The sequence below is a fragment of the Diadema antillarum genome, unplaced genomic scaffold (genome assembly GCF_040938485.1).
Source record: "Diadema antillarum isolate AM-2024a unplaced genomic scaffold, OU_Dant_1.0 seq00000550_RagTag, whole genome shotgun sequence".
Taxonomy (NCBI): Eukaryota; Metazoa; Echinodermata; class Echinoidea; order Diadematoida; family Diadematidae; genus Diadema; species Diadema antillarum.
This window is the reverse complement of record NW_027271495.1, coordinates 4072620-4086036: the sequence shown is the minus strand read 5'-3', so window position 1 is coordinate 4086036 and position 13417 is coordinate 4072620. Positions and strand designations below refer to the sequence as shown.

Sequence of the window (13417 nt, the reverse complement as noted above, 5' to 3'; positions counted from 1 at the left end):
GATTTTTTTTTTCATGCACGCGCTGAAAACGTCTTTGTTAACATCATCCTTAAGATATCAAAGTCTAGAAAACTATATGTAGGAACTATATCACTAATGACTCTATGCTTAAAAGACATACAAAATGTCTTTAAAACTGGCAGCCAACATGGCTCCCAAGATGTGAAGTTGCATTATTTCCTCTAGTGTCACTGGTGCGTGCTTTTTGTTTAAATATTGAAACCTGTATATTCTTAAAACGTCATTAAGTGGCTGTCATCCAGTTGCAGCGATTTCATGTAAGAAACCTCGGAAAGGGGCTGGGGAGAAAACACAAAAGGTGAAGTGATTTTATCACTCTGAGGGAGAATAGCACCCAGGGATGGGTATGTACATGCATGGTCATACTCAGGAATGTTTCCGGGGGAGAAGGACATGCAGGGAGAAAAAGCATCGTGACCAAGCAACGAGAGGGTGTAAGAGGGGATATCCACCTACTTTGCAAGGAAGCTTTTGCATATTTAAGTGTGAAGTTCAACATTTTGGTAAACACTTTCGGTGGAAAATTTTGACATTTTTAAGTAAGGAAAAACAAACAAACAAGGAAAACATGACACTAAGGGACGATATGAATGGCTAAAACATGGTATCTGTCACCTTGTGATCAGTGTGTGTGTGTGTGCGCGCGCGCGCGCGGGTGTGTGTATGTGTGTATGAGCCCGTGTGTGTGTGTGTGTGTGTGTGTGTGTGTGTGTGTGTGTGTGTTCATCTTGAATGTCCCCATCCTCTCCCCGGGGCCAAAATTGAGAATGTGGGGTTTTGTTTTATTTTGTTTGTTTGTTTGGTTGGTTGGTTGGTTGTTGTTGTTGTTTGTTTTTTGAGCGGAGAACTACTCCTCTCGATTTTTGTTCATTGCAATCCCTTTCTACTGGTATGTCTTTTGGCTTATCTTGGTTATACTAGATAAGTGGCCAGTTATCGTATTCAACGCTGTCAGGGTTGAAGAGCAGCATTATTCAGATATACCACCCTCAAAAACCTTAACGGTTTTATGCTTTTGTACCATTCATTGGAAAATATTTTGGAATTTCAGTTATTGTTGGCCATTTTGACAGCCTCGAATGCCTCGAAATACTCAAGGGGGCAAGAGTTGCATCATTGGAATTCAGCTCAAAATTAGTTCAAGCCATATCATTTTTTTTTAATTTCTCCATCATTTATCAGAATATGTAAAGGCCCTATAGAAATTTGACTGGATTTACATCATCCCAGTTCTGTTTTACCACCCTCCAAATAGGATAAACCATCAAACAAAAGCGATGAGCAGACAACAAAGCAAGGTTGTATAGGCCTGAAATTTGACTGTTGCACCCACACTATACTATAACAATAACAGTCAGTTTGATTTATTCAAGCTTATGATCATTTTGGTGCCATCTATCTTGGCGTCCCTCCCAAAATCTGATATATAAGGTATTTCTGGATTTTATTGATCAGTACAAAAACATTGTCCTTTTCCATAAAACATATGATTTATACCTTTTTGAAATCACAAAAAAACAACATTTGATAGCATTCAATGATCGTAAAATTACCAGGCGTCTAATCCTCTTTTTTTTTTGGACTATACTCTCTAACACACATGAACACAAATAACTCTAGAATCGTATAGACAGAAAACGAGGGAAGGAAAAAAAGAAAGAAAAAACAGCCTTTATGGAAACACTAAACATTACCAAAGACAAGACAAAACAAACCAAAGGCGCAAGAACACACACTACAATCTTTCAAAAAAAAAAAAATCTAAGAAAAAAGATGTATAAAAAAATACTGAAAAATAAATGCTGTCAACAGATGTTGGGCAAATAAGGTAGTCAGTATCACATTAATTTCCACACCTCTGATATTTGAAATCCAGTTTTACAAGCTAGCATGATTGTATGGGGCTCATCATTATGTATTTCTGTCACTTTGAGACACCTTTATACCATGAAATAGCCAGTAACATTTGTGTTCAGTATGTCCTTTATTTGCTGCAATCAAAAGACATGACATGCATTGCGGTTTATATTTTATATTCCTTTCTGTTGCATAAGTGCCAATGGGTTTGCTATTTCTTTGAGAAAAAAATGGTAATGTTAAAATAAAGTGAGCTTTAATGAACTGAACTACTATAGCGAACGTTTATTTTCAAACCTAAATTCGGATATGAGAAACAATCTTATACGATTTTTCTTTGAACTACATGTTTGACACGAGTACAGTTATAAGCCAGGTCTTATGTACTTGACATTGATGGTTTTTAAAATGCCAATATTGCCTTCAAATGCGATAAATGATCGCCAATATGGATTTGGGGTGTACACAGTTGATCTTGATCGTGACTGCCTGTCAAACAATATGAAAGAGAGAACATACCAATCTGTAGCTGAAGAGTAATATTCAAGTCTAGTCATGGTGTATTGATTATAAACTATATTATTTCTGTGCATTAGCATGCTTTGAGCCTGAGGATGAGAGATTCACCCGTACAGTGAATGTAGGTGACACAGGAGTGATAATTCAAATGATAGCTACAGGTAGTCCTGGTTGTCCTTTTGGAACCATTGTCTGGAGAAAAGATGGAGGAGCTCCCGTGTCAGGACAGACGACCACTACGTTCACATTCTCTAATCCAATTGTGGCTGAGGATGAAGGCATCTATGAGATTCACTACAGTAACATGCGAGGTCAAGGAAGGGGAGCCTTGTACAGAATTATTGCTCGTGGTAAGTCATTTTATCTATGACAAGTTTGTGAGTGAAAGCAGTGTATCAGTAGAAAAGAATTGTCAATGTTTCGTCTACCTGCCTGCATTTGTGTCAGAGTTTAATCTGGTGTCGGTATCATAGACATGGTGTGGTCAAAGTGCAACTTTACAAACAGTAATTTACACAGAGTGCCTTTTCCAGTATCATGAAAATATGAGAGAACAAGAGCCCCCATTTCTGGTAAGTATATGACATTCTTGACACAAACTGACCAATGGATTTGAATGGACACTGATTACTGAATGTATGCTGAGGTATCTTTGGAAATAGATTGGAATCATCCATGCAGAATGGATCTTTATTTTGTGCCTTTATAGTGGTAAGCACTTATCAATTTACAAAATATGATATAGTCTTGGGCTAAATTACAAATGACACCTGTCCGTCTATCGAAGGAAACCAAAGCAAATAAAAGAAAAAAAAGGATTGAGTGAAAGCAGCAATATCAGTAGAAGACGTCTGTTCTAGAAAGTTTGAGGAAAATCAAACATTTGATTCAAAAGTTGTGATTTTTTGTTAGGTTTCGTTGCCGTCATCACTGGATATGAGACTACTTTACTTCGTGGCATCATTGTGGCCAACAATGTAAAGAGAGAGAGAGAGAAAAAAAAGAAGAAGAAAATTCAATGTATTTTCACTTGTCCAACATAATGAAAGAGTATTGTTGTTACTTCTTAGGCGGAACACTATTACCCTTAGTTACATGCTTATGGGATGTGTGCTTTTCATGAAAAATAAGATTTTGTGGAATTTTTCCTTATATTTTGTTTATATTGTCGTCCGAAATGATGTCATGAACTCTAGTAGCCTTCTTATCCAGCAATGATAACACCAAAACTTGAAAGGTTCATAACTTGTTAATCAATTGTCCAATTTTTCTCAAAATTACAGTGATGTGGTTTATTATTATTGCTACTTTCACTCAATGAACATTTATATTGGGCTTTGGTTTCATTTGATGGTTGAACCTTTTTTTTTTTTGTCAAATTGCAAGTCTTTATGCTTGCACAGTTATCTACAGTTTTGTTCAATTGGTGTTTTATTTCTTTCATTTCATCCCCTGTAGATTGGATGATGAGGATTCAAAAATTTGACATATGTTTCCGACACCAAATATTCTGCATTTGTGCAGATTTCTGCATTGTCTAATGTAATTTTTCCTTTTTTTGTGCTTAGGTACTCTGCCATTTTCCATTTTTCCACTTTTTGAAGGTCTTGCCTGCAAAGCTCCAGTATGATAAATATGTCACTAGATTCTGGTAAAGGGACAGTGTTTACATGTGAAACAATGTACTAATTAAATGAAATATGATTTTGATCCATCATGGCAAAAAAAAGAAAACAAAGGTAAGAAAACAAAAGCATTGATGAACCATGCAAACACATACACTTGTTTGATTTTGGTCAGGTCAGGTTAATTATTTTTTAGAATCTGGCCAATTGACCTATAGTTACGTTGGATAAATTCAAATTTAGCTGCATCTTGCATAATTCTATTTTCTCTTATGCATAGATTGTCCAGCTGGTAAATGGGGCCCCACTGACTGCACCAGGATCTGTGACAAATGCTACAATGGTGGAGTTTGTGATGATGAGACTGGCAAGTGTATTTGTCCAAACAATTTCAAAGGACCAAATTGTTTAGACAGTAAGTACACTGTACACACTTAAATATATATATATATATATATATATATATATATATATATATCATGATCTCATTAACAATGTATACTCCAGGGAAATTCAAACTTTATGGAGATCTAAATATAAAAATGACCATGCTTGTCATGTCTTAATAAACTACGTAAGGTGAAGCAAAGTCCACTGTCAAGTTGACTTTGTAATGATAGAAAGAATCATATAAAGATTTTTTTTTGTCTTGACATGGGCACAAAAGAAATAGATCACCTCAAATCTTCGTAAAATTGTACTTAATGGTAGATACTACATGTAGAAATAAATCACTCGGATAGCACAAACCTCAACCAAGCAGCTCATTTCCACCCATTCACACATGATGACAATCGCCCAATTTCCCAATACTGATGCCTTTTGTTTACGTCATCAGCTTCCAGCTAAACACTTCAGAGCGTGTGTGTAAACATCAGATATGCGATATATCTGCCAAAAGCTAAAAAAAAATCAGGAATCCGTACAAATTCTAGGGTCACTACCAAAATTTAATCATCTGACCCTTGTGTCATGATCAACTTTTCCTGCAAGTTTCATTTAAATTCATTCACACTTTCGAGTTATTTATTTTTTTTTTACACAGCATACAAAGAAAGAAAGAAACAAACAGACCATGCCAATGAAAACATAATTTCCTTCCTTGATTGAAGTAGTAACAACTCTAAGCAGGGGAAAGGACCATATTCTCTGAATTGACAATGACTGTAGAATTTCAATGCAAGTATATATGAGAAAGTGAGGTCGTGAGTGACATCATATCTTTTCCAGATGAAAATATGATTTTAACTGACATTATTGTTTAACAAAACTTGTTAAAACTTCAAAATATGATATTTGTATTGTTATTAGGTGCTCTCTATTGGAACTATACAAGTAGGTCTATTTCCCATTATCTTTGTTGGTCAATACTCATTTCTTTGAAAATCCATGTGAATGCAGACTCATGCTTCCTCTCAAGACCTCATAATGGTTTCAGAATTATGGACTAATGGATCTACATGAAATGTCTTTTATGTGTTATGATTTTCCTCAAATAAAAGTGTTCAATGTCTTCTAACCCTGTTAGTCTTGTAGGAAAATTTGGAAATTGATACCATAATTATGTCCATATTAATTTTCAGAAAACGCTGAGACACTATGAAAGGACTCATATTCTGTGGAAGATGGAGTATGAGTATGTTAATTTTCAAGAAACGCTGAGACACTGTGAACGAGTCATATACTCTGTGGAACATGGAGTAATAGTATGTCATTTTCAGGAAACACAGATGCAGTTTTTGTGAACTGTCTTGTTATGCGACCAACCCGGATTAAAATGATAGATGTGTATAAGTAGCGTCTTAACACTCTAATATTTGGGTCCCCGTTAATGGATATTCATAAAGACAGCCTGCGCACGCCCTGGATACCAATCATTTGAAAACAAACTAATAAAGGCTATGAAAGGCAATATATCTGATACCTGTCTGTCAAGATATGAGTTAATCATATAATAATAGTGTCATGTTACTGCATGCCACTTTTTTACAATGTCTTTACGTGTAACTGATCGTGATCGAAGTACATTCATACATACACAAACAGTTCAATGGATGCATAATACGCAAGGCACACAGAGTGGACACCAATGCTTACACTTACAGAGTGGTTCAGTGACAGCATTCAACCAATGTTTATTGAATCATGGACATTTTGGCAAAATGTTTGAAATACAACTGTAGTTACCGCAAACCTTTATTTAAGTACATAGGCCTATGTGTGATTGATTTCTTCTTATAGTCTGCAACCCAAATGGTGGGAATCGATTTGGACCAAACTGTGAGTTCAGATGTACATTTAGAGCGAGTGATCCACCTGACACCTGTAGTCCTTTGCAGTTCTGCCTGCCTGATCCATTTGGATGTTCTTGTGACACAGGAAGACAAGGAATCAACTGTGAAACAGGTAAGGAATCATTCTCCTGTGAGTCTATTCAAGGCTACAATCAGCAAACTGAGATTAATCGGTCTCCCCACTCTATGACTACATGAGAGTGAATACAATTTAAAAAACCCGATGCATGCAGTACAAGTGTGATGCTATTGTGTATTTACTGTCTAGAAGTCAAAGTCTCAGATGTGCTAGTGCAAGATTCTATCATCCAGTTCAGTTGTCTGAGCACTACAGAACTATATAAGAGCCTGCCAGTCATTTTAGCAAGTGTAGTGACCATTTTCTTTTCTTTCTTTCTTTTTTCTCTTTTTTTTTGGGGGGGGGGATTTCTTTTTTGTTTTGTTTTCTTTGTTTCTTTGTTTGTTTTTTGTTTTTGTTTTTGTTTTTGTTTTTTTTGGGGGGGGAGGGGGTGGTGTGGCTATCGTCAAAGATCGATACATGATTGTATGCATTTTTACAGGCTTGAATGAGCCTGAGTCGCTTAGTAGTGCATTTCTTGCATCCCCCCCCCCTCTCACTGAGGACGGACTGAAGCAGGTCATTCAAGTCTATGAAAGGTTTGCCAGGTTACATGGCCCACCAATTCGCTGACATACTGTAAGTAGTGAATGTAAGAAAGCTAGTGTAAAATTGACGCTGGTGTTCAAGAATTAATGTAAATTGTCCTTGAGAAGAGATTGGCTGAAAAAGGCTGATTCAGGCCATAGATTTAACGCCCATGTATTAAAGTGTATGGTTCAGGCACAGCACAGCACACCTGCGCATATGTAGGTCAAATCCACTATTTGATCCCAATTCTTGAATTTACTGAATGGGATGAAAACATGATGTAAAATTCCATAGCAACAACAACTGAGGGATTATCAGTTCAAATTGAAATTAAACATGCTCTATCATCAGCATTCTAGTCATGACTAATACCTCTTCAAAGCAATAGCATCATCTTTTCAAAAGTTATCAAGAGTTGAAAGGGAAGGATGTGTAAAGGGATTGTGAGAAATTAAAAGAACCTCTAAGACATACTAAATCACAGCATTTACCCCCCCCCCCCAAAAAAAAAAAACCAAACAAACAAACAAACAAACAAAAAAAAAAACAAATCCAGAAAAAAAATGCCATTCCTGCTATGACCCCAAACCTTAGCATAATGTAGAAGTAGAATTGCTCTTTCAAAAAAAAAATAATATGAAAAACTCAAGATTGATAAATTGACCTATATATTAATTATTTTGAGTCTTCACATAAAATCACGGTGAATGACTTTTTGTTAGTTTTGTGATGCATGGTCACATATGTAACCATGTTTTATTGATAGTATAAAATTATGGGCATAGAATGTATTTTCTTATATAAACCATTTTTTATTTCACAGAAGTCTTATAAACTATAGCTAGTTACATCAGCACTGATTAGCTAGTGTAATTTCTACCACATACTTAAATTGTTTGGTTATAAGATCAGAAAAAAAGAGTTGTGTAACATGGTTTATCGTGGTTGGTGTTTTGTTGTTTGTTCCAGAGAAGCATATGTGTTGGATCTGACTTTATTTTTAGGTGTTAACCTTTTAGAAGTTAACCAATAGAGAAACAATGAAAAATGGCAGACAAGGACTATACTTGAAATTGATATTTAAGCATACAGAAAAGACTCGCTCTGATGTGACGATACACCGTATGTCATAATGGAATGATGTTGAATGTGGGAGCACATTCAGCTCATTACAAGAGCTTCAGATAATGTGTTGTTGTTGTTTTTGTTGTTGTTTTGTAACTGATTCTTCATTTTTCCCAAAAATATATTCCATGTCTCCTGTGTTCACCCTCTTTGCTATCACAAAGTTTGTACCAATGGACGTTATGGAGCTGGATGCAGTCAAACATGTCACTGTCAGTCTGGTATATGCAACAGATATAATGGAATCTGTACAGATTCTTCTGAAACACCTACTACAGCCTGTGAGACAAACTGGTCTGGGAACAATTGTCAGAGTGAGTATTGAAACCTACTCTGCCTTTCGTATCAAATCTCATTGGAATTTACAGTATTGCTGTAAAGAAAATCTTTTCAAGACAGACAAAAGATCAAAATCTACTTGCTACAATGCATCCTTGTTGGAAGGAACATCGACACAAGTACCATATCATGAAAAGTGAAGTATAAAATAAATAGCCCCATTGAATGTTATGGCAAATTTAATCCTACTTTGTATGTACATGGGCTGTGATGCATTTTTCTCACTGCCTCTTCAATACCATTTTCTGAATGTCATTTTCTTGAATTTCAGTCAGATATTAACCTGTGGATGAAACAAGTAACTACTAGAAGGCTTAGTGTCCATGAAATGGGTTGTACTATTCTCAAAGCTATTTACATGTATATGGTAATTAAGGAAGACTATAAAAAAGGGAAATTGTATGTAATATTGCCTTGAAAAGACATCTAAGTGAGATTTTTTTTTAAATTATTGACAGTTGTCATTTCAAAAGCTGTCATTTTTGTCAAGCCCACCGGAGGTGTGGGGAGACTAAGGGATCGCCTGCAGCGTCCGTCCGTCCGTCGTCTGTCCGTAACGCTGCAAAAACTTAAATAACTCTCTACTAAGGATTTCAATTTCAATTAAACTTGGAGGAAAGAGTGGTTATACAAAGTTACACATTTTACCAAACATGAAGGGCACCTCAAGGTCAAAGGTCACAGGCAGAGGTAATTAACTTAAGGGCCCAATGTTAAGTTTTTAGGGCGTGTTTCGTTTACGGCTCGTAACTTTTGATGTATCTGTCTGTTTGTGACCAAACTTAGATGGTAGATGTCCCATGAGAAGTTGAAGGTTACTACAAGGTCAAAGGTCACAGCCAGGGGTCAACGAACTTTTAGGGCCCAATGTTAAGTTTTTATGGCGCATTTTGATTATGGCTCATAAGTTTTGATCCCTTTGTCCGTTTGTGACCAAACTTGGATGGTAGATGTCCCTTGGGGAGGTGAAGGTCATCACAAGGTCAAAGGTCACAGAAAGGGGTCAACAAATGTTTAGGGCCCATTGTTTAGTTTTTATGGCGCGTTTCGATTATGGCTCATAACTTTTGAACCCTTTGTCCGTTTGTGACCAAACTTGGATGGTAAATGTCCCTTGGGGGGTTGAAGGTCACCACAAGGTTAAAGGTCATAGGTGGGTCAATGAACTTCTGAGAGTTAGAAAAATATTAATTTCTTGTACGCGAATGGGCGAGACACAAGTTGGCACTTGCCTTGTTTTTATATGGCAAGTAACTTTCTAGGTTAAATTGAAATTTGGCATTGAAAAAAAAAACAATTTGAAGTAGTGCATGGTTACTTTTTTGATTAAAAAAGCAGAAGAGCATCATTTATATAATTCAATACTTAAGAAAGAGAAGGATCATTGTAGTGCATGGTTAATTTTTTTAATCAAAAGGTAGAAGAGCATCTTTTATATAACTCAATACATAAGAAAGAGAAGGATCATTGGTTTTAAAGATTTTTAAAGTGTTTTTAGAAGAAAAGTACACAATTGTATCAATTTTTGCTGTGGGTGACTGTATTTCCCCAATTTCTCTATTATCGAGCAAGAAGAAAAGGATGCTAACAATAAAGTTAATAATTCTAATGCCTGATTTGTTCATTCTTTTTACCAGTCCCAGATGTCTGTGATGTTGGTTACTATGGACCTGACTGCACGGATAAATGCCACTGTTTAAATGATGCACCATGTGACAAGATAACAGGAGAGTGTCCAAATCAGCTGTGTGCTCCTTACTTCAACATCTATGATGGAGTGAACTGCCAAGGTGATAACATAATATGCTTTCATGATTTTCTGAATTTTCTGCTAGTTTCTTCTGAATACATTCCTGAGACCCAGTCATCAACATTTCATACCTTTACGGGACATTGTGTTTTTCCTGTATCTTGTAAACTAACAAAATCTGGTAAAGAAATCGTGTATTTTCAGTCTTGTTTTAACCGGGAAGTGGGGTTGTATCACCCCAAGATCTCGGCCGTAGATCTCCCGATTGCCTCAAAATTTTGCATGAGGGTAGAGGATAAAATAATCTACACACCCGTGTGGCTGAATTTACAAAAGTTCTTTCCTTTAATTTCATATGAATTGATTCATTCTAATTCGTGCGAGAATTCACATCTTTGGGTATTTCTCACTGAATAAAGCTTTAGGAATAGCAATTTTTCGTACAAGTGTCTTTTATAACTTCCTTATCAATTCTGCAAAGGAAATAATAGGTTGTGATTTTTATTTCTTATGCACACAATTTATTCTTTTCCGATTTTCTTATATATTTCTCTGGGGTAGGTGTGTGTGCATAAGTATATTTGTGAGAGGGAGATAGAGAGAGTGAGAGAGAGAGAGAGAGAGTGTGTGTGTGTGTGTGTGTGTGTGTGTGGTATTTTACACTTTTTGAGAAAGTTATGATGGAAAGTATTTGAATAACTTGGAAAAGTTTCTGATTTGGTCCATAGGTTTATACAAACTCATATGTAGAAGTAGTGAAGTTTCAGCGATATGTGTTCGGTTAACGTAATCTGACACCCGTATTTGATATCAAAATGTGTGGGAAGGATCACAACAAAAAAGTCAAAGAATTTTGTTTCGAAATATTACAGCGTTAGGGAGCACCGACAAAAAATCGGAGTATTAGTATGGGGTTAAATGCCTTTTAGTTTTATGTGTGACATCACATTTTCTTCTGCTTTTTTTTTTTTTTTTGGTTTTTGCTTGTGGACTTTGCAACTTAATCATGGCAATTATGTATGCCATCTGTTCCTTGAAAATTACTTTCTTGGAAATAATAATTATAGGATGACAAAAATACCTGAATATTATCAATGCATAATGTGACTCATATATCTGCTTAATCGGTGCAAAAAAAAAAAAATCTTAAATGGTAATGGAAGTTAACAATCCATCATTCTTGTGACATTGACTGATAGTGCAAAGTTTTTTTTTTCCTTTCACTGTTTGAAGTTTGTATTAGTACCTGATATAGTGAATCCATCATCATTTCTTTGCATGATCCACCAGAGTGCCCTGGAGCATTCTATGGCCTTGGTTGTGTACAGCCATGCCACTGTGATGAAAGCACCTGTGACAAAGTGTCAGGAATCTGTACAGGACAGTGTCTACCAAACTGGGTGGAGAGGGACTGTCAAACAGGTAATGCAGAGAATGCAACTTAAAATAACGATTTTTAGTAATGGGATCATCTTTGTACGGTGGAAATGACAGGTGTATGGTCTTCTTTTTGAATCTGGCCTAGAACATTCATCCTTGAGCATTTTTTTTTCTTTTTTCTTCCTCACAATGTCACTACCTACCTAGTAAACTGGGTAAAAAAAATAATAGTTTGGTCTTCTGATAAAGCAATTACTCTGAAGAAGCCATCCTAGGTAAGGCATCATTATTACTATCATCATCATCATCCTCATGTTACAATTTCTGTTACGGCGTCAGCATTATCAAGAATGATTACAAATTAGTGAAATTGGAGTAGGGGAAGACTTTTTCCATCAGTTTATTGATTGACATTAAGAAAATGTTACGAATAGCCTTGTTTTTATATATTTACAAAAGTGAGCAGTCATACAATGAGAGAACATCAACTTGTCACTAAAACGAATAAACAATATTAGTTCAAGTGTGATATGGCCTGTTAAGCTAAAAATTTGTTCATCAACTTGTGATGGGAACTAACTAATAGGCAATGCTCAAAGACACTGTGAACTTGTTCTCTATAGTCACCTGTAAAATGGATCACTTTGCACCAGGGTGTGAGGAAACTGTGTATTTCAACCGCTATCTACTAAAGAAGACTAAGAGTCGTTATCATGAGAATGGTGCAACTGTTATTTTCTTTCCTTTCAGGAATTTCCAGTCTCACCAGTATCAAAGTAAATCCAAATCAGCCATCATCCCTCACCTGTGTTGTTGAAGGAAAGCCACCACCTAATGAAGCAGATGTCAGCCTCTACCGGCTCATGGATGGTGTACGTGGTGATTCTGGCATAAGTCGAAATCAGAGTTCCTTGGATGCATCTGGAGAAAAGCTTATGGTAGTCTTTACAATTAGTCAAGAGACTTCTGGAGAATATGAATGTGCCTTATATGGAGACCAAGCAAGCTTAAGTGTTGATATAATGACATACGGTAAGACATGTGTCTCAAATACGCCAAGTATTGTTAGATGTGCATCATGTTTGTAGCCATGTGGGAATTGTGACACAGGCATTTGCAACTCATTCAAGTTTGAAGTTTGCTATACGATTACAATCATTCCTCATTTTGCATATGTCACGCATTGTTCATTGTTTGGGATCTTATTGCAATTTCCAAAACTTTATCTTTATCATCTGCATAAGAAAATTCAGTTCAATCGTACTCCACAACACTCCCCGGTACTCCCCAGTGAAGTAGAATTTCAAGTTTTTCAAATGGAATAACAACCACCCAAAACACTTACTAAAACAATAAACTGTTTCTGCTTCAGTGAGCCCAAGGTTGATAAGATTAAGTTTGCAGCACACAAATGATCTAATTGATATAACATAAAAGCTGTGGGTGTTCACAAGGTACATATCATGTCCGCAAAGGGGCCAAAAGAGTAGAGGTGAGGAAAAAATGAGGAGGGGAGAAATGTAATTTGTTTCATCAATTTTATAATGCATCCACGTAGAATTCAATCAAATTTAAAACATGATGCCACCTTCACCTTGTCAAATTGGATACTGTAACCACTAGGATCCCAAAGGAGAACCCCAATAGTCATGCAATAAGCCAAGATACAAAATTCTTCTTTGCAAGAGGTAGATATGTAGATACTTCGATGACAAAAATAGAATGTCATTTAAGGAGTGTCCTTTTTGGATCCTGTAGGGTTGCCAAGATTTGATTAGATATCTATGTTGGATGGGCACCAAATGAGAAAACAACACTAGATTTTTTTTTTTGTTATTTTTTTTAAAGAAAAGATATA

At 36.1% G+C, this 13417-nt stretch overlaps 1 protein-coding gene across 1 annotated transcript in view; it reads left to right on the top strand.

Moving 5' to 3' along the window:
- LOC139734906 (uncharacterized) overlaps nt 1-13417 on the top strand; it is a 43689-nt gene that overhangs the window by 12381 nt on the left and 17891 nt on the right. The window contains exons 3-8 of the mRNA XM_071645685.1: nt 2475-2747; nt 4303-4389; nt 6402-6428; nt 10067-10219; nt 11470-11601; nt 12310-12591. Of these exons, the coding sequence (XP_071501786.1) occupies nt 2475-2747; nt 4303-4389; nt 6402-6428; nt 10067-10219; nt 11470-11601; nt 12310-12591 (954 nt within the window). The remainder of the gene's footprint in view (nt 1-2474; nt 2748-4302; nt 4390-6401; nt 6429-10066; nt 10220-11469; nt 11602-12309; nt 12592-13417) is intronic.